The sequence below is a fragment of the Salvelinus alpinus genome, chromosome 8 (genome assembly GCF_045679555.1).
Source record: "Salvelinus alpinus chromosome 8, SLU_Salpinus.1, whole genome shotgun sequence".
Taxonomy (NCBI): Eukaryota; Metazoa; Chordata; class Actinopteri; order Salmoniformes; family Salmonidae; genus Salvelinus; species Salvelinus alpinus.
Window position 1 is genome coordinate 39,636,146 of NC_092093.1, and position 22,252 is coordinate 39,658,397.

General features: G+C 43.7%; 1 protein-coding gene across 1 annotated transcript; it reads left to right on the top strand.

Moving 5' to 3' along the window:
* The first annotated feature begins 536 nt into the window (after positions 1 to 536).
* On the top strand, positions 537 to 22,252 carry ywhaqa (tyrosine 3-monooxygenase/tryptophan 5-monooxygenase activation protein, theta polypeptide a). Its single transcript, XM_071413865.1, has 6 exons — positions 537 to 728; positions 1,569 to 2,044; positions 16,223 to 16,346; positions 18,872 to 19,035; positions 19,299 to 19,394; positions 19,761 to 22,252. The coding sequence occupies exons 2-6, from the start codon at positions 1,751 to 1,753 to the stop codon at positions 19,818 to 19,820; spliced, it is 738 nt and encodes a 245-aa protein (XP_071269966.1). The 5' UTR covers positions 537 to 728; positions 1,569 to 1,750; the 3' UTR covers positions 19,821 to 22,252.

Here is a 22,252-nt window from a genome sequence, read left to right on the forward strand (position 1 = left end):
TGTTATACGTCTTGTTCTATGAGATAATCTTCATCCGCTAACGTAATTTTTGTTAATTTTGAAGAATGTATATAATCATAAAAAAACACATAAATCACATAAAGGCTTCATAATTCATAAAGGTCACGTTAACTGATTATTATCTCATAGAAGAAAACGTATATGATCTCCTAAACCTGTGTTAACCGTAGACGTTATTTTCGGCGTTTATTCCAAAACCCTATTCTTTCCCTATAAATGATGGCTGAACGAACCAGAGGTAACTTATTTCCGGGTTTTAGGTGTACAAACTGGCGATCTCTATTGGTGTGACGGGAGGGCGTTGGATTTCCATGGTAATGATGACGTCTCCTCTCTTGCTTTAATTGGTTGAGTTCGTTTTGCATGGCCCGGTGCCCCGGATAAGTGGAGAGTTTCCTAAAGATCCGATGGAATTGTAGAAAACATACCAACTCCGCTTACCTGGCCATGCAAAACAAATTTGCACATTGGAGGAAACCCCGTTGCCTCAAAATCCCTTCTTCTTTCCCCGCGCTATCGTCCTATTAGTTCTTGTTTTGAACTGTGACGGGTATTTCCGATTCAAAGACGGGTTCTCATAGGGCTATTGTTTAGTTGGACACGCCCTTTGGCCGTGTTTGGTTGAAGGCGTAGATTTTTTTCGCCTGCCCGAAGCTCATAGTGTATCTACTTGGAGTGGCTGATCGGAACAACCTAGCGAACTAAAGGTTGGGAAATATTGCTTCTTCTTTATATCTTGGAAATTAATGTGTAGCTTGGTTACTATATTTAAGATCAAGTTCGATTGTTCCAATCTTGTAAGGAAATGTAAGCTGTCTATCTATGGCTAGTTAGTTTACGGTGTGTGGTTGCCACTGCTTCAGAAAAATGATTCGGTATCGTGCTATTTACTGCAGCCAGACAGCCATCTAGCTAACGTTCGTTTGTTAGGCAATCAAATTTGGATATTGGGCAAACCACCACACTTGCTTGTAAACGAGATGGCATAAGTTGTAACATTAGGATATAGTAAACTCTTGAACAAGTCAAGTGAATTACAACATATCCGTCCAACAATTTTACTAGTACACTATAACTGTCTAACGTCATTAGCTAGTTAGAAGAGTAGTTATGTTACTTTAGCCAGCTAACGTTAGTTAGCAGACTACATCTGCCTGGCTAGCCTCCGCTGCAGATGGTTGGCTAACGTTAACTAATAAATTGGCATCATACGTTTTAAAAAGTATTAACGTTACTCTAGTATTGGGGAAGCGGGAAGGTTACACAATATTGTCTGGCTAGTGTCATTTAACCGAACTGAGTCGCTCACGACCATGACTGAGTTGACAGTGGTTTGACTTGACGCTGAGAGTGAAAGTTGTGTGCAGTAGTCGGAGTAATTTATGTGTCAAGCCAGGACTGTTTCCCAGCTAGCTAATGTTATATTAACAAGTCAACTATTTAATGTATTTGTTTTTGTAAAAGATGAACTAACCAACCAACTTCATCACTACAAGTTGTGTGCAAGCATTGGCCATCCTAAACAATCATCTAATTGTCCTCCCCAGGTGTCCCTGTCTGGATAACATACCTGTACCTCCATTCACCTATCCAACGATTATAAATATCTATCGTTCTACACGATCTATCTACACGATCTATCCCCACATCTTTGTCCCATTCATTCCGCTCTCTTGGGACTCTATTTGCATCTGCGAGCGACAGTTTGAACATCAAATAACACAGAAATATGGATAAAACGGAGCTGATTCAGAAAGCCAAGCTGGCGGAGCAGGCTGAGCGTTACGACGACATGGCTTCGTCCATGAAGGAGGTAACTGAGAAGGGGGCAGAGCTGTCGTGTGAGGAGAGAAATCTTCTATCGGTTGCCTACAAGAACGTTGTCGGGGCCCGGAGGTCCGCATGGCGGGTCATCTCCGCCATCGAGCAGAAGACAGAGGGCAGCGACAAGAAGCTTCAGATGGTGAAGGAATACCGGAATAAGGTGGAGACCGAGTTGCGAGACATCTGCAACGATGTATTGGTGAGTTAATGTTTTTCTGTCAGCCAGAATGAGTGGGCATGCATGGCTTTGCGAGAACCAGATTTGATTTACCCTGTTCACGTTCTTTGCTGGAAATTGAGGACAGGCTGTATGTGACGACCGCAATAAACCATTTGTGGGGGTCAATAAATGGGGTCAATCGTGGTATAAAAAAGCTTCTTGATAGAATCACCAACAAATTCTCACTGTTTCTGTGAGGCTGAGGACAGAGAAAGAAGCTGTCATCCATTTTTTTCCCCTTTGGAGATGAGATGATTTGGTTGACTGACTGTATCCTCCCTCTTTATGACAATCTCTTTTCTAGTAGTGCAAAATAGAGCAGTTCTATAAATTCCTTATTTGCTTTATTGCGTTAGTGGAAACCAAGACTGTTCTCCGGCTGGGTCTGCCGGTTTTGACTAGCAGAAGTTACTTTTCGTAGCAGGTTAGAATAATTAACGTGGCAGGTTAGGCAAATGAATGTGGCAGGTTAAAATGCAAAAATGGTCTCAGACACGACTCAAACATATACAGTATCTAGCTAAAACCTGCCCTGAGAACAGTGTTGGTTTCCACTAATGCAATGCTGGCCCTCATTCATGGACTTTAACATTGCAGTGTTTCTATTGGTGTGATGTTTGTCTGAAACTATGCAGAACGGCTGCACCAATTGATTATCTGAGCCACAGTGGTGCAGTGGAATGACCTCCCCTTTCCACTGCTGCTCACAATCAATACAGTGCATTCGGAAAGTATTCAGGCCCCTTGACCCTTTCCACGTTGTTACTTTACAGCCTTATTCTAAAATGGATTCAATTGTTTTTTTCCCCCTTATAAATCTACACACAATACCCCATAATGACAAAGTAAAAACAGCTTTTTAGTTATTTTTTTTACAATTATTCAGACCCTTTACTCTGTACTTTGTTGAAGCACCTTTGGCAGCGATTACAGCCTTGAGTCTTCTTGGGTATGACGCTACAAGGTTGGCACCTGTATTTGGGGCGTTTCTCCCATTCGTCTCTGCAGATCCCCTCGAGCTCTGTAAGGTTGGATGTGGAGCGTCACTGCACAGCTATTTTCAGGTCTCTGCAGAGATGTTCGATTGGTTTCAAGTTCGGGCTCTCGCTGGGCCACTCAAGGACATTCAGGGACTTGTCCTGAAGCCACTCCTGCGTTGTCTTTGCTGTGTGCTTAGGTTCGTTGTCCTGTTGGGGCGAAGGTTCTACTTCCAGTCTGAGGTCCTGAGCGCTCTGGAGCAGGTTTTCATCAAGGATATCTCTACTTTGCTCCGTTCATCTTTCCCTCGATCCTGACTAGTCTCCCAGTCCCTGCTGCGGTGCATGGTTTCCTCCAGATGTGACCAATCTTGGTTTCATCAGACCAGAGAAAATAGTTTCTCATGGTCTGAGAGTCCATTGGGTGCTTTTAGGCAAACTCCAAGCGGGCTGTCATGTGCCTGCTGAGGAGTGGCTTCAGTCTGGCCACTCTACCATAAAGGCCTGATTGGTGGAATGCTGCAGAGATAGCTGTCAGTTTGACCGGGCAGCCAGCTCTAGGAAGAGTCTTAGTGGTTCCAAACTTCTCCCATTTAAGAATGATGGAGGCCACTGTGTTCTTTGGGAGCTTTTTGTGTAACCTTCCCCAGATGTTGTGCCTCGACACAATCCTGTCTTCTAAAAACCCGTTTTCACTTTGTCATTTTCAGGTATTGTGTGTAGATTGAAGATTCCATTTTGGAATAAGGCTAACGTAACACACGGTGGAAAAAGTGAAGGGGTGTGAATACTTTCCCGAATGCACTGTATGGTTTGCAGGGCGGGTAAAGGCAGGCAGGACCTCTTTCCTTCCTCTTTTTACATTTCACTGAATAGTTTTATACGGGTTGTCAACAGAACAGTCATACATTCTGAGTCAAAGGGCATGGCAAATGTCCACATAATAATGGGGTCTACTTGGACTGATGTTTAGTTTCCTTGGCTGCTTGAGTTTGATATGCCAGATCAAATGAGGCTAAACAGCTGTATGTGAACTGGGCCTCCAGTGGGGATGTTGGAGCATCTAGACACGATGACACGTTACAATAATACTAAGCAGTTGTGGAGGGATAATATTAGCAAGTGACAGCACTGCCATAATCCTGTCGCTATGTTTTAAAATATGTGTGCCCCCTGCCGACCTACCCTTTTGTTCATTCAAAGGCCCTTTTTTTTTATTTTTTATTTTGTACAGGAAGGCTTTTACATGTTCTATACATTTCCTGTTCAACTGAGCTAATTTTAAGCACACACCTTGATCTCCATGTTGTATTGAATGACTCGGTGACACTATTTCGGGGATCAACTGTAGCATGAGCTGTCATTGGGCTGATCATGTGCCCCGACCCAATGAGATGGTGGTGGATCCTGTGGCCTTCGGTGTCCCTCAGTTCTTTGTTATACAGAATGGCTGTGGCTGCATCTCGAATGGCACACTATTCAAGCCCATATAGGGGCTTTGGTAAAAAGTAGTCAACAGGGTGCTATTTGAGACAGAGTCCTAGTGTTGGCTGGGAGTTGCCTGGCCTGTTTACATTGATGTCTTATCTACCGTCACTATGGGAGAGTTTATTGTTACTCCTGCCTGCAGGGTTTAAGTGGGTGTGGCCATGGTGACAGACAGTACCCGTAATCTCTCTTAGATTACATGCCGGTGCCACAGCCCCCTAATTGTTCATCCACTTTAAAAGACACGGTTTAACACCACGGTGTGCCGATACTATGGGCTAATTTACTTCTAATTCTGCCTGTTCCTGGAGTGGCCAGTTTATCCACTGCAGCAGGATCTACTCTTTATGATTTGACTCGTGTAATCATAGCTGCCCTCCCCCCCCCCCCCCCCCCCCCCTTCCGACGGGTAGATATGGATAGAAAAGAGCAGGAGCCCTGCTTTATCTGACCAGGACCCAGTCACCTGAAGCGTAAAACAAGACTGAGATTCGCATTAGTAGTGCATGACCTTCCCATTGGCTCACTGTATTCAGCTTCTGTGTGTGTGGTATTAGAGATGAAACAGTATGAACATTTCATATCACGATTATAGTGACCAAAATGATCACTGTTATCAGTATTATTGCGGTATTGTTAAAATGTACTGGAAATGTTCAAAAAGTACTGAGAGACACACTGAAATAATTTCACCAAGTTTTAAACATTAAAATAATAACATTAACATCTAAAGATGGCACCGTGTGGCCATGAGAGGTAAGTTTCCCTAGTGCAGGTTTTAATGAACACAACCTTAAGTAAGCAAATCAAATAATCAAATCAAAACAAACAACAAATAACATTTGTAGTGAGGCACGGCAACCTTCATCAGCCTCAGAAAGCCAGGCCTCTCAACAATTTGAAATGGCATCATCGCCTCTGCAATGTAATATGAAAGGTCTGCAGTGAGGTCTCGAGCATGTTTTGATGTGGGTGCATAAGCAGCCTGCCTTTTAAATACTTGCTGGAGTGTCTGTGTCACAACTGTAGATGAGGGACCAGTAGCATCACTGGGTTTGCCTACTGCACGCCCACTCTGTAAACAAGGGAATGGCAAATGTAGTACTATTATTATTATTGGTGTTACATTATGTTTATTATTACACACACACACACAGTCTATCTTCTGTGTAGCATTTGCGTATTTGCAATGACCCCATGCACAATTTACATAAATTCAAATGAGTCTTAAGAAGACAGTGATGGGCCTCCCGGGTGGCGCAGTGGTCTAGGGCACTGCATCGCAGCGCTAGCTGCGCCACCAGAGACTCTGGGTTCGCGCCCAGGCTCTGTCGCAGCCGGCCGCGACCGGGAGGTCCGTGGGGCGACGCATAATTGGCCTAGCGTCGTCCGGGTTAGGGAGGGTTTGGCCGGTAGGGATATCCGTGTCTCATCGTGCACCAGCAACTCCTGTGGCGGGCCGGGCGCAGTGCGGGCTAACCAAGGGAGCCGGGTGCACGGTGTTTCCGTGTTAAGAAGCAGTGCGGCTTGGTTGGGTTGTGTTTCGGAGGACGCATGGCTTTCGACCTTCGTCTCTCCCGAGCCCGTACGGGAGTTGTAGCGATGAGACAAGATAGTAATTACTAGCATTTGGATACCACGAAAAGGGGGTAAAAAAAGAAAGAAAAAAAAGACAGTGATAGTAATTGCAATGAGCCCAACAATTGGCATAGGATTGTATAGGAGTCTATAGTGTTCCTCCTGTTGGAACACTTTTACAACCAAGTCGACACCTGCCTGGTTTTAAATGTACAAAATATGTTGGTTGGGTGACTAAACTACATCACGTGTTATTGTGTTCAATGGGCGAATCGAGTCTGCAGACACACGACGCATACAGCGGCAGAACATCGTGTAGTGTTTTTACAGGCGTAGGTAACACTGAAAGCTTCAGTTAACATTATTGACAAGCTATTAGGAAGTTAGACAAACCGTTACTAAAAGTTAACTTACCTTGCATTCGCTATAAAGTAGCGGGTGGTGATCACGAAGATGACTTAAGAGATTTGAAGTGTTGCCCCCTTTCGCAGCAATTTTTTGGGGGGGCATGTTCTGCAGACAGGGTGACCATCTTCGATTTTAAGTTTCACTAAGCACTCTTGTAAAACCCAAAATACGACCACACTTCAGATTTGGTCCTCTTAGAAGGCAGAAAAATCTCCCGAGCGCTGTCACTGCCTTCCGCCATGTTTCACACGAAACAAAACCCACGTAGCATGCTGCGCCTACGTCAGACTGTTGCTAACTAACCATGTGTATGTGGCAAATAAAATTGATTTGATTTGAACTTTGGTTGATGCTGGACAGTATTTACCGTGAGTTTTTCAAACCGTGGTAATCGGTTTTAATGATAATTGAAAAGGCGGAATTTTACTGTGGTTTATCGTGAAACCGGTAACCGTTTCATCCATATATAGTACTGGTTAACTAGTCAACCAGCTCAATAACCCTCTGTATATATGCATCACCCTCATGCTTTAAATAGGGCAGAGATGTTTGTGCGAAGCCTAGCTGTATTTTTCAGTTTATCCCTCCGAATAGTGTGGTGTGCTTCCCTAATGGCACCCTATTCTCTATATAGGGCACTTCTTTTGACCAGGGCTGATAGTGCACTACCTCTGTACAGAGCCCCATGTAGAGAATAGGGTACCATTTGGTACGCAGATCCAGGGCCCCATAGGAAAGGGGGCGGATTGGTTCTAAAAGCTTGGCTAGTCTACTATGGAACAACCTAATGCACAACCTCAACACTCCCAGAGGAAGAGTTCTATAATGTGGAAATGGACTACCTCACCACTTAAGCCACATTTATTGCAGTCTGTCTGGCGCTCTGTCTCTGTAGTGACAGTTGGGGGTGGGCATTAACACTCGTTGGTTTCCTGTCAAAAAGGGAACTTGTGCGGTGTCTTCGTTCAACAGGCTGTGTCTGAGACCTTTGACATATAGCAAGGGAGACACACTAGCCCTGAGCATACAGTACCAGTCAACAGTTTAGACACTCCTACTCATTCCAGGGTTTTTTCTTTATTTTTACTATTTTCTACATTTGAGAATAATAGTGAGGACATCAAAACTATGAAATAACACATATGGAATCATGTAGTAACCAAAAAAGTGTTAAACATATCAAAATATATTTGAGATTCTTTAATGTAGACACTCTTGGCATTCTCTCAACCAGCTTCATGAGGTATTCACCTGGAATGCATTTCAATTAACAGGTGTGCCTTGTTAATTTGTGGAATTTCTTTCCTTTTTAATGAGTTGGACCGCAGAGTGCAGGAAAAGCAGCCAACAAGCGCTCAGCATATGTGGGAACTCCTTCAAGACTGTTGGAAAAGCATTCCTCGTGAAGCTGGTTGAGAGAATGCCAAGAGTGTGCAAAGCTGTCAAGGCAAAGGGTGGCTACTTTGAAGAATCTCAAATCTCAAATATATTTTGATTTGTTTAACATATTTTTGGTTACTAAATGATTCCATATGTCTTATTTCATTGTTTTGATGTCTTCACTATTATTCTACAATGTAGAAAATAGTAAAAATAAAGAAAAACCCTTGATTGAGTAGGTGTGTTTGATTGGTACTGTATGTTGGTCTATACAGTTGTCCTCCATACTCAATTGTGCAGTACACACTTAATTCTAGGTGTTTAGTGATGGAGGAAAGCTCAGTATTGTATTACATTTCTTGTGGATCAGGTTTAGATCTAGCACCCTGGTGGATTAAAGCAGATTACCAGTAATCCAGACGGGTCCATCATCTATTCCAGTGTTTCCTAACTCCAGTCCTCCAGTTCCCTCAACAGCACACATTTTTGTTGTAGCCCTGGACAAGCACAGCTGATTCAACTTGTCACTTACTTATTAAACCCTCAGAGTTGAATTAGGTGAGTTTGTCTGGGGCTACAATAAAAATGTGTGCTGTTAAACGAGTTGGGGAAACGCTGCTCTAGTCTTTACACCCTTTTGATCTGAGCTGTGATGGGAGTGTCAGGCTGTTCAACGAAGCAAGCCAAGCTCTCATCCACACAGGCCCTTAACTTAACCGACATACACTGAGTGTACAAAACATTAGAATACCTGCTCTTTCTATGACGTAGACTGACCAGGTGAATCCAGGAGAAAGCTATGATCTCTTATCAGTGTAGATGAAGGCGACGAGACGGGTTAAAGAAATCTTCATGTTCATGTCTTCATGTTTGGTATACTCTATATGGCGTGCAGAGCCATGGTCAAGTGGGCAATACTCTCGGCACAAGCCACATGTACACGCCTCCCCACTGGAGACCAGGGTTCAATCCCAGTCTCCACCCTTTCATCTTATGTCACTCTTCTATAGGTGTTGTTATTTGCTGTCAAATAAAGAACCAAAGATATTCTGTTTATATAAGAACACCGCATCATCCTGCCGTGTCACTTCCTGTCCTGTGTGTATAGGAAGGTGTAACCCTGACAGACACGGATGTTCATTGAGGATGTAGCCTAGTGCTTTGGTGTGGCAGGCTCAAAGCTGAGCTAGTTCGCACACTGGCTGAGCAGCATCTGTGTGCTCTAATTCTGCACTGGCCATCTGTTAGTGCCCTGCTCTACACAGGACCCCTCTGGGCTAGTGCCTTCATGGCTCCAGCCTCCTATTACATAATAAGTATGTATGTTATTAGATATTCTAGGTAGTGGGTACACGCAGGGACAGTGATGTTTGTGTCTGGTCAAGTTATCACACTTTGGGTACAGTAGGGGATTTTGTATTGCCTGTCTGTGCTGTGCTGTCACGTCAACTCATTGTCATTCCGTGTTTGGTAAAGGTGTCAATTTAATTTGACCAAAACAATGACATTGCCACCCATGTTTTTATTAACCACCTTGTGGGCCTGTTAGAGGTCATGACGGATTTGACGAATATCCATTTTGGTAGATTTGTTGGCCAATGACGGCGCCCTTCTATCCCCCACGTTCTGCGTTCCCAATGATCTCTTTACCCACATGCATGGCGTTGGCAAGAGCACAGACAGATCTGGGACCAGGCTGGATTTGTGTAACCTACGGTAAGCTGCTCATGAACCCATACAAACCCGTAAGGATACTGACTTGACCAATGTTTGACTGTGTAATATGCTGCTTCTTGTGCTGTGTTATGCTCAATGGGTTAAATAACGGGTTAAGTCCAAATAAAATGGGGCTGGTAGCTTTTTGTTTTTTTTCTGTGCTAGTAATACTGTTCATTTGCTCTCGTCACCATGAATAACGGGGATATGCCATCTGCTGTGGTCAGATGACCGTTTTTAAATGTAGCTAGACTATGGAAAGAATCAAGCGCTGTGGTCACAGTATGGCACTACAGCGTCAACATTGTCATCCACGTTCACCTCATTTCACATGCTCCTGCTGCTTGGTTGTCCAGGTACGTAGGGAGGTCAGTGACTAGCACTTGTGGTATAGGGTGAAAGTCAACGTTGGCTGAGTGTTGACGACATGACCGTGCCCAGCGCTCTGTTTGAATGGTTGTGTCCCAAATGGCACCCTATTCCTGTGATAGTGCACCACTCATAGGGCACTGGTCAAAAGTTGTGTGCTATAATAGAGAATAGGGTGCCATTTGGGACGCGTGCTGAATGTCTGAGCACATGTTTGTCTGGAGGCGGTAGGGAGGTGTACAAATTCCTCCCCTCTTTATCTGTGAAGGTTGCTGGTGATGATAGGAAGAGAAAATATTTATTCTGTCCTGACTCCCACCCTCCCTCCAAGGGATAAGATCAAACTCGAAGAAATAGGCTATGTCACAAATGGCCCCCTATTCCCTAAGGTGTGCTCTATTTTTGAGTCCTATGGGCCCCGGTCAAAAGTAGTGCACTATATAGGAAATGGGGTGTCATTTGGGACACCACCATAGAGAGGATGGCAGCAGAGAAATTGGAGAATAGAATTGGTGTATAATTCAATAAGTCTTGAACAAGTGGCGCAGCGGTCTAAGGCACTGCATCTCAGTGCTAGAGGCGTCACTACAGACACAGCCTGGAATCAAACCAGGGTATCACAACCGACCGTGATTGGGAGTCCATAGGGTTTGGCCGTTGTAGGCCGTCATTGTAAATAAGAATTTGATCTTAACTGACTTGCCTAGTTAAATAAAATTAAAACCCAGCATGCTCACTTGAGGAGTCGAAGTGAGCTCTCCACTATAACTGTCAGGCCCGATTTATGAGGTTTTTATTTTGCCTTGTAAAATGTTTGCTATAATAGTGCTGAATCACGCCATGAGCCTTTGAGGAGAAGGACTTCTGCTTCACTGACCTGCTACTAACACACACACACACACACTTGCTGCGCGCGTGCGCACACACACACGTTCAGCGCTGTGGCTGCTGAGGATGGAGGAGTGTTTCTCTAAGGATGTTTGTGGTGACGATTTCACTCGGAGGAAATGGCGGCCGGTTCAGCCCATTTCCTGGGTTTGCTGCGTGGCTTAAGTGTGTGCATGTGTGAGCAAGTGACTTCACAGAACAAGCAGCAGTTTAAGCTGTACAGTTAAACGGATACTTCAGGATTTTGGAAATGAGGCCCTCTATCTACTTCCCAGAGTCAGATGAACTCATGAATACCATTTGTATGTCTCTGTGTGCCATTTGAAGGACGTGGCTAACTAGCGCTAGCAATTGCGCTACCGCTAGTTAGCAGCTTCCTTCCAACTGCAAGGTATCCACGAGTTCATCTGACTCTGTCAAAGGGCCTCATTCCCAAAATCCCAAAGTATCTCCCCTCTTGTCTGTGCATATCTACAGCAGTAGTATGATGTCATGGGACACTCACTGTGAACAGTTGGTAGGGTAGTTGTAGTGAGGGTGGGTGGCAGGTAGCCTAGTGGTTAAAGCATTGGGCCAGTAACTGAAAGGTCGCTGGTTCAAATATATACGAGCTGACGAGGTGAAAAATCTGTCTGGTCTATGTGACAATAAAACACTTTACCTGCACGTCAGTACTGCGGGGCAGGTGTAGTTGCCTGTATGTTAGTACTGCGGGGCAGGTGTAGTTGCCTGTACGTCAGTACTGCGGGGCAGGTGTAGTTGCCTGTACGTCAGTACTGCGGGGCAGGTGTAGTTGCCTGTACGTCAGTACTGCGGGGCAGGTGTAGTTGCCTGTACGTCAGTACTGCGGGGCAGGTGTAGTTGCCTGTACGTCAGTACTGCGGGGAAACTACAATCTAAGACATACACTTAGACATACACTTAGGTTGGAGTCGTTAAAACTAATTTTTCAACCACTCCACAAATTTCTTGTTAACAAACTATAGTTTTGGCAAGTCGGTTAGGATATCTTTGTGCATGACACAAGTAATTTTTCCAACAATTATTTACAGACAGATTATTTCACTTCATTGTATCACAATTCCAGTGGGTCAGAAGTTTACATACACTAAGTTGACTGTGCCTTTCAAACAGCTTGTAAAATTCCAGAAAATGTTGTAATGGCTTTAGAAGCTTCTGATAGGCTAATTGACATAATTTGAGTCAATTGGAGGTGTACCTGTGGATGTATTTCAAGGCCTACCTTCAAACTCAGTGCCTCTTTGCTTGACATCATGGGAAAATCAAAAGAAATCAGGAAAAAAATATGGTAGTCCTCCACAAGTCTGGTTCATCCTTGGGAGCAATTTCCAAATGCCTGAAGGTACCACATTCATCTGTACAAACAATAGTACGCAAGTATAAACACCATGGGACCACGCAGCCGTCATACCGCTCAGGAAGGAGACGGGTTCTGTCTCCTAGAGATGAACGTACTTTGGTGCGAAAAGTGCAAATAAACCCCAGAACAACAGCAAAGGACTTTGTGAAGATGCTGGAGGAAACGGGTACAAAAGTATCTATATCCACAGTAAAACGAGTCCTATATTGACATAACCTGAAAGGCCACTCAGCAAGGAAGAAGCCACTGCTCCAAAACCGCCATAAAAAAGCCAGACTAAAGATTGTACTTTTTGGAGAAATGTCCTCTGGTCTGATTAAACAAAAATAGAACTGTTTGGCCATAATGACCATCTTTATGTTTGGAGGAAAAAGGGGGAAGCTTGCAAGGCGAAGAACACCATTCCAACCGTGAAGCACGAGGAAAATTATGTGGATATATTGAAGCAACTTCTCAAGACATCAGTCAGGAAGTTAAAGCTTGGTCACAAATGGGTTTTCCAAATGGACAATGACCCCAAGCATACTTCCAAAGTTGTGGCAAAATGGCTTAAGGACAACCCAAAGGTATTGGCCATCATAAAGCCCTGACCTCAATCCTATAGAAGTTCCGCCCCATTTGTGGGCGGAACTGAAAAAGCATGTGCGAGCAAGGAGGCCTAGAAAGCTGACTGTTACACCAGCTCTGTCAGGGGGAATCGGCCAAAATTCACCCAACTTATTGTGGGAAGCTTGTGGAAGGCTACCCAAAACGTTTGACAAACGTTAAACAATTTAAAGGCAATGCTACCAAATACTAATTGAGTGTATGTAAACTTCTGACCCACTGGGAATGTGATGAAAGAAATAAAAGCTGAAATAAATAATTCTCTCTACTGTTTTTCTGACATTTCACATTCTTAAAATAAAGTGGTGATCCTAACTGACCTAAACAGGGAATTTCTACTAGGATTAAATGTCAAGAATTATGAAAAACTGAGTTTAAATGTATTTGGCTAAGTTGGATGTAATCTTCCGACTTCAACTGTATATAGTAAAAAGAATACAATTGAAGATAACTGAATAAAATGGAAAGGATATTTTTCCCTAACAATTTCTGAGGGAGTGCGCACGTGTGGCTATTCTGTGTTGAGTGGTTAAGTGATCATTTGAAACAGGTTCTCCTTAATTTAGAGTTATTTTGCAACTGTAGTTGTGATACAAACCTTCAAATGTATTAGAAAAAATACAAAAATGGCCTGCATCATGTGACTGATGATGATTTGAAAAAAAGTTGCATGAAAGGCATGCGCTCTGCTCTTTCTTGTGCAGGCTGCACACACTTTATCAGTCTCTCATTCACAATTTTAAAAAGCACTTGATAATATTCTCACCCATCAGAATATTCTCAATTTAATCTGGTCTTTACATATTGCCTACTAATATACAGTACCAGTCAGAAGTTTGGATACACCTACTCATTCCAGGGCTATTTTTTATTTGTACTGTTTTCTACATTGTAGAATACTAGTGAATATGTCAAAACTATGAAATAATACAAATGGAATCATGTAGTAACCAAAAAAGTGTTAAACAAATCGAAATATATTTGATATTCGTCCGTTGGGCTGACAGATGGTGACGCGTGATTCATCACTCCAGGCGATGCGTTTCCACTGCTCCAGAGTCCAATGGCGGCGAGCTTTACACCACTCCAGCCAACGCTTGGCATTTCGCATGGTCATCTTAGGCTTGTTTGTGGCTGCTCGGCCATGGAAACCCATTTCATTAAGCTCCTGACAATAAGTTATTGTGCTGACGTTGCTTCCAGAGGCAGTTTGGAACTCCGTAGTGAGTATTGCAACTGAGGAGAGACAATTTGATTTTTAAAATTTTTCCCCCTCTTTTTTTTTATTTTTTATGCGCTTCAGCACTCGGCGGTCACATTCTGTGAGCTTGTGTGGCCTACCACTTCACGGCTGAGCCGTTGTTCATCCTAGACGTTTCCACTTCACAATAATAGCACTTACAGTTGACCGGGGCAGCTCTAGCAGGGCAGAAATTTGACAAACTGACTTGTTGGAAAGGTGGCATCCTATGACTGTGTCACGTTGAAAGTCAGAGGTCTTCGGTAAGGCCATTCTACCGCCAATGTTCGACAATGGAGATTGCATGGCTGTGTGCTCGATTTTATTACTTTTGTGTGTGTGTGTGTGTGTGTATTTGGCCACTTCAGTTATTATACAAAACATATAGGCCTATGGGCTAGGCTACTTAATGCATGTGACTATTATTGGAAAAAGTTGCAAAACAAATGAATGTGCCATTTCTTGCCTTAGACTGCACACTCTGGTCATCAAGTGATGATATTCTCACTCATCAGACTATTCTCAATATTATCTTGTCTTTACATATACTAAATAATGTGTGAAATGAGTTGTGATTTATCGTGCACCTGTCGGAACAGGGGCAGTGGGGATAAAAGACATCTGTATACACTTGAATAGCGAATGGAGGACGCTTTTCCCCCAGTTCATTTAATGCCAGCCAGGTAGAGCGCCGTTTTGGAGAAGCCTAGTTTCCATGACTCAACAGTCACGTGGAATTTGACTGCGGTCATGACTCGTGACTGCCGGTGTGGTTGTAGTACGGTCACCGTGACAGCCCTGCCTGTACGTCAGTGCTGTGCTCTGGCAAGTGTAGTTGCCTGTGCGTCAGTGCTGTCACCGGGCGTCTCACCCAGGCTGTCAGATTGTCGTCACACCCACGCCGAGCTGATAATCAGGTATTAGAGAGCCAGCATTAACTGCAGCCTGTAGTTGGTATCACCTTCACTCGAGTCTTTCACTGGGTTATCTCTATGCCTCCTCCGCATCTTTCACTGTGTTTTCTGGGTTCGGCCCGCTACACAGACGAAACACAAAATGATGTCATTTGTAATTCCTCCCTGCCTCCCTCCTTGGGGCTGAACATTGGCCTCACCATGCTGTAGTACTGACCTCCGCAGATGCAGGGAGCGGATAACTGCTTACCACACGTGTAGTCTAGAGCCAGTTTGTGCTGTCATGCCAACCACCCGTCACTCATTTGCCATGCCAAACACGATTGACTCGACAATAACACTTGTGGAGTAGACGAGCACAAACGTACCAGGCTACCTAACACACGTGGTCTCTAGGTAGGACTCTGACTACTGCTGTAAGCAGTGTGCCCTTATTAAGAGGAAGTGGACGATTGTTCGGTTTACACAGGAAGCTGGTTGTGGAGTGCTCATTCTTTCGTACCAGTGTTATGTGCATGTAAATGCCACCACAACCTGTTTGTGGGAGTAACGCACAATCTGAGGCAACGGATAAGTCAACAAAGTGCAGCTACAATAATTGATAGGGGTTTGTCCCAAATTGCTCCATATATAGTGCGCTAATTTTGACCAATTCTGGGAATCGGGTGCTGTTTGGGACTCATTCAATGTTTTATATGCGCGATAACCATGCAGAGTGTTTTGGTGTGTTTGCGAGAATGTAACTCCAGAAGATCATGTCCAAGGTTTTGTTTAACCCGAGTCATCCTGCACCACTGGCCAAAGGAAGGAGCCCATCACATTTATTTTTTCCCTTTTTGTAAATTATATTTTCTGTTGCTGAAGAAGCTCTCCCCCTCTGGATGCCACAGTATATTCTTTCTCCTCTTCAAAGCAGGTCACATTAATGAAAAAGATACTATTTTTTTTTTGAACTTACAACTTCTAAGCATTTCTTCCAATTTATTTTCTCCCTCCAATTTTAATTATTGAACTGTGGCCTGTCTTGGAATCCTGTCTGTGTACAAAATGAGTTGGGACGTGTCCCAAATGGCACCCTATATAGTGCACACATTTTTACCAGGGCCCAAGTGTACTATGTAAGGAATGGGGTGCTATTTCAGACGCAGACATGCGTCTCAAATAGTTCTTCACATTAATATTAACTCTCCTCCTGTCGTTTTTTTCCCTCAGGGGCTGCTGAGCAAATATTTGATTGAAAATGCTCCCAATGCGGAGAGCAAAGTGTTCTATTTGAAGATGAAGGGAGACTACTACAGATACCTGGCTGAGGTGGCCTCCGCAGATGACAAGAAGGGTAAGTACTGGTCCTCTGGACTGATCAGTCGTCGTCTATGTACCAAATGGCACCCTATTCCCCATATTGGTTACTACTTTTGAACATGGACCATGTCCTAAATGGCACCCTATTCTCTAAGGGCCCTGGTCAAAAGTAGTGCATTATATAGGGAATAGGCTGACATTTGGGACTCAGATTCATTCTCTCAGGACGGGGGGGGGGGGGGGGGTTGATAGTTACATATCGCAATATTATTTCATATCGCAATATATTTGACTCCAAGTTTCAATTTGTGAAATTGTTTTATTTATTTATTTTTGGCTAGTGTAGGTAGTAGTGTTAGCTAGCGCTAGTTTGCAGTACCTGCACCAAAACTCTGGTATTTTTTTTTATTTAACTAGGCAAGCCAGTTAAGAACAAAGTCTTATTTACAATGAAGGCGTACCCCGGCCAAACCCTAACCCAGGCGACGCTGGGCCAATTGTGCGTCGCCCTATGGGACGCCCAATCATGGCCAGTTGTGATACAGCCTGGAATCGAACCAGGGTCTGACGCCTCTAGCACTGAGATGCAGTGCCTTAGACCGCTGCGCCACTTGGGAGCCCAACAGCCTATAGCTTGTTCTCCATCTTCTTTTTAAATAGTGAGCAACATGTTTTCAGCACTTATTTCCCTGACTGATCAAAACTCGTTTTCTCTTGTCCCTCTGTAGCGGACATGTAGTGAGCAATATGTTTGGAACATCAAATCGTAGTATCAATTCGCAATACATATAGAAACGTGAGAATCGCAATGCATGTCTTATTGACACCTAAGTATCGTGATAATATCTTATTGTGAGGTCCGTGTCAATTCCCAGCCCTAGCTCCCACTGGTCTCCCTGTCCCTCCTTTTATCTGGAGCCAGGAGTTTACAGTGGATAAAAGACTCAATCATAAACTGCATTGTAGTAGAAAGGATTACAGGGGCTTATGAGGTTATAGTCTGGCCATGAAATGATGGTTATGTTGTAGAGCAGACAGTGTACCAGGGAGGACAGCAGCTCTGCGTCCCAATTGGAACCCTATTCTCTATTTAGTGCACTAATTTTGACCAAAGCCCTGGACCCTGGTCAACCATGGTGTACTAGAAGGGAAATGAACCGGGTGCCATTTGGAATGCTCATCAGTTATCTTTTTGTTTGTTGATATTGTTTTGTTGTCAGATAAGGCATCTGGTTTTGTTTTCCTGTTTCCCCTCAAATCATTATAGAGCTCGAAGGTATTTAACAAGCGTTTACTCAAGCATGCATCACCCTCTGGAAGAAAAAAATATGTAAATACATTCTGTGTGTTTGAGCGCCATCCAGACCTCTAGCTTCAGGGGATTCAAGTTTGTTGATTTATTGCAGGCTGAGTTAGTTTGGGCTCTGAACGTGGAGATGGGTGTATGAATGTTCCCTTCCTGGGGGTCTCGTCCCTCCCTCCTGCCCCAATTGAAGATGGACGGGGTTGAAACGGGGAAGGGAGGATGTGTCTCTGTCTGGCACCAGCTACAAATGAACAGTTGAAATGTAGGCCTAGGTCTAATCAGTTAGTAGCATAACACTCGCTGGCTTATTTTGGCAGCCACTTCAGGCACTCTGCAATTAGGTCCACATGGATCATATCAGGGGATTATTTGGTACTTTGTTATTCTTTTTATACATATATTTTTCGATTTAAAATTTTTGCCGATCTCGTCTCATCGCTGCAACTCCCCAACGGGCTCGGGAGGGGCGAAGGTTGAATCATGCGTCCTCCGAAACATGACCTGGCTAACCGCTCTTAACACCCGCCAGCTTAACCCGGAAGCCAGCTGCACCAATGTGTCGGCGGAAACACTTTTCAACTGGCATCCGAGGTCAGCCCGCAGGCACCCGGCCCCCCACAAGGAGTCGCTAGAGCGCGACGAGCCAAGTAAAACCCCACTGGCCAAACCCGACCCTGACCCGGACGACTCGGGGCCAATTGTGCGCCGTCCTATGGGACTCCCAACCCCGGCTGGTTGTGGCACAGCTCGGGATATGAACCCGGGACCATAGTAACGCCTCTAGCACTACTGCATGCAATGCAGTGCCTTAGAGCCCCCCGGTACTTTGTTATTCTTAATGCCACGGCACTATTTGTAGCTTTGGTGCTCAACAAAGGATATTTATAAGTCCATTATCTCATATAGGCATAGCTCTCAGAAACACTTTCAGATAGGCTGACAATGGTCAGAACATTGGCCAGGCCAGAGCAGGGAAAGGAAAGTGACTCCATCTGGAGCAGTGATGGATGCCTGGAGACACATGACTTCCTGACCAAAGTCACATTTTTACAAAGGTTGTGAAATGAAACCGAGACAATCGTTTTTTTCCCAAATAGCGCCTTTATCCCTATGAAGTGTACTACTTTTGAGCCTATGGGCCTGAAATGTAGTGCGCTATATAAGGAATAAGGTGCCATTTGGGACATAGAGCTCCGACTCTAAAAAACATTCTCTATCTTTAATTATTCCTTCTTACCCCCCCTCTCCCGCAGAGACGATATCCAACTCTCAAGACTCGTACCAGGAGGCGTTTGACATCAGCAAGAAGGAGATGCAGCCCACCCACCCCATCCGCCTGGGCCTGGCCCTCAACTTCTCTGTCTTCTTCTACGAGATCCTCAACTCCCCAGAGAAGGCCTGCTCACTGGCCAAACAGGTCGGGATAATGACACAACACAGAAGCCCACACTGGCGGCGTCTCACTCTGCACCCTATTCCCTATACGGTGCTTTCTTTTGACCGGAACCCATATGGCTCTGGTCAAAAGAAGTGCACCATATAGGGAATAGGGTGCCATTATGTGGGTGCGCACTATACAGGGACAGAGCTGTATTATATGCCCTCTCTCTCTCTCCACCTTTCATCTCCTTGTTCATATGCATATATCAACCGTTTGATTATTTGTGCGTGTGCTCGTAGGCCTTTGATGATGCCATCGCTGAGCTCGACACGCTGAGCGAAGACTCGTACAAAGACAGCACCCTCATCATGCAGCTGCTTAGGGACAACCTCACAGTAAGTACCCTCCTGCCTCCCTCCACGGCGCCACGGGATTGGACACTCCTGCAGCACATCTGCCCACCCTCCACCGAGCGATTCACCCACACAGGCACTGACTGCAACCCCCTCTAGTGTGTGCGCGTCTTAGTTTAGTGTTTTAATCTCAAGCAGGAGGCAGTGCCATTTGTGAATGATTAGCTAGGATAATAGGGGTTTGAAATGATTTGACCTAAGTGGAGCACATGTATAATATACCATTTTAGCTTTACTTTTATCCAAAGTGACTTACAATACAGTGAGTGTGTCCATTTTTAGATAGTGACTTCTGAAATGCTTCTGGTCAGTGCATTGTTAATGTTTTTTTTGTCTTGTGTGTTTCAGCTATGGACGTCTGATAATGCAGCAGATGAGCCAGAGACTGGAGAGGAAGGAGAGAACTGAGATGCTCCCTGTCCTTCCTCGCCAAGAAAAAAGAGAAAGACCCCCAAAAAATATTTTACACTTCATTCCTCATTGTTCCACTTGAAATGATTCTAGTAATGAGCGCCTGTCGTTACCAAGGAGCTGTCAGTGTATGGCAAATTTTAAATCATTTTCGTTTTCACCACGACTTTTCGGTATGAATAAAAACTAAATTAATTTAAAGTAAATAATATTGCCATTCCTGAGTTTGTGTTTGTCCCGGCCTTCCTGACGTGCAGTTTCTGCTGTGGAAAAGTATTCGCTTCACTTTAACATTAACTGTCTGTTCAACATGACAATATAGGATGTATGTGTATGTACACTCCCATATATATTTGGACAGTGATGCAATTTTTTTAAATTTGTCTCTGTACTCTAGCATTTTGGATTTGAGATCAAAGGTTTTATGAGACAACAGTACAGACTTTCCTTTTTTTTGGCAATTCGTTTTGGTTGTTTCTGGTAATTTTGTGCCCAATAGAAATTAATGGTAAATAATGTGTTGTCGTTTTGTGTTCACTTTTATTGTAAATAAGAATAGAATATGTTTCTGAACACTTCTACGTTAATGTTGACGCTACCATGATTACGGATAATCATGAATGAATTGTTAATAATGATGAAAGTTAGAGGGTCAAAGATCATACCCCCAAAACATTCTAACCTTTCACCATTACCAATAACAGTGGAGGTTAGGATTTTCTTTTGGGTATGATATTTATGCATCTGTAACTTTCTCACTCATCATTATTCATGATTATCCGTAATCGTGGTATCATCCACATTATTGTAGACGTGTTCAGACACATTCTATTCTTACTTCCAATAAAAAGTGACTACAAAATTACGCAATACATTATTTACCATTTCTATTGGGCACAACATAATCTGAAGCAACCAAAACCAACTGCAATTGCATCCAACCAATTTGTAGTCCCAAACTTGGTGTTGTCCTTGCGTGCTGGGAATATGGGCTAAACTTTTGACTACATTTAATACACTAAGTGAATTTGTCTAAATACTTATGACACCTTACAATGGGGGGGACTAGATACATAATGTGCTTTCATTTCTAAACAGTGACAATACCCTCATAGACCGCCCGAGTGGCGCAGCGGTCTAAGGCACTGCATCTCAGTGCTAGAGGTGTCACTACAGACACTGGTTTGATTCCAGGCTGTATCACAACCAGCCGATTGGGAGTCCCATAGGGCGAAGCACAATTGGCCCAGTGTCATTAGGGTTTGGCCCGGGGTAGGCCGTCACTGTAAATAAGAATTTGTTCTTAACTGATTTGCCTAGTTAAATAAATGTTGAATAAAAAATGCAAATTAAAAGGTGACATTTTGTACTGTCGCCTAGTATGAAACATTTGATTTCCAATCCAAAACATTTGATTTCAAGTCCAAATTGCTGGAGTGAAGAGCCACATTAAATGTTTTGCTTCACTGTTCAAATAAATACATGTGTGTGTCCAGAAAGATCTATTTAGTACGTTATGAAAGACCATTTTGCAAACGGCGAGCATGGAGCAGCCTGGGCATATGGTGGGGAGGGAAAGACATGTCAACCTGACCCAAATTTTACAGCTATTCTGGCGTGCCTCCGCGGTTTGGTCTTCCAAAAAGGGTGCAAGGTAGCTGCATCTGCCAGCACCTGCTGGACCATGTAAGCCAACCTGTCATGTTGGTTCTGTCCCAAATGGCAACCTATTCCCTTTTATTATGCACTACTTTTGACCAGAGCCCTCGTCAAAAGTAGTGCACTATGAAGGAAATAGGGTGCTATTTGGGATGCAAATTGTATGGTAACTTGAACACTCCTGCCACCTGTATTGTATGAAGCTGCTGAGGTTGTCCAGCCAGTGGTTGCGTCCCTATTACCTATATTAGTGCACTACTTTTGACATGGCCCCTAGGGCTCTGGACAAACGTAGTGCACTATATACATGCTATTTGGGATGCAGACTGTCATCTTGTTACAAGGTCTCTCCCTTTTCGAAGGTCACAACACTCCTTCCTAGTTATTATATTATTCAACATTGAGGTGACCATTTGTTACTTTTTTAGCATGTCTGACAGTAAAAAGGTGGCACTTTTATGAAGACAAAAAATACTAATAAATAGTGAAATGACAAAATAAGTAATGCATGCCCATTTTTCAATGTACACTGGAATGGGAATCAATATTGCATACACAAAATCCCATTTGTTTTTGCTTCGTACTTTTCATTGCAGGTTTGTGCACATGTTAGAGGGTGTTTGGTTTGTCCAGTGATTGTCTTTAGAGATTCGGACCACTTTAGTGTTTTTGCTAACCATTGATTGTAGTCCCCAAACCCTTGTGAAAATGTGTAATTGCCTATGGAACATCTATGTAACATTAATAAAAATGACATTTTATAAACCATA

Coding starts and splice junctions, on each gene's coding strand:
- ywhaqa (XM_071413865.1), top strand. CDS start 1,751: ATGGATAAAACGGAGCTGATTCAGAAAGCCAAGCTGGCGGAGCAGGCT. Junction 2,045..16,222: donor ACATCTGCAACGATGTATTG/GTGAGTTAATGT, acceptor TTTTTCCCTCAG/GGGCTGCTGAGCAAATATTT. Junction 19,036..19,298: donor CCTGCTCACTGGCCAAACAG/GTCGGGATAATG, acceptor GTGTGCTCGTAG/GCCTTTGATGATGCCATCGC.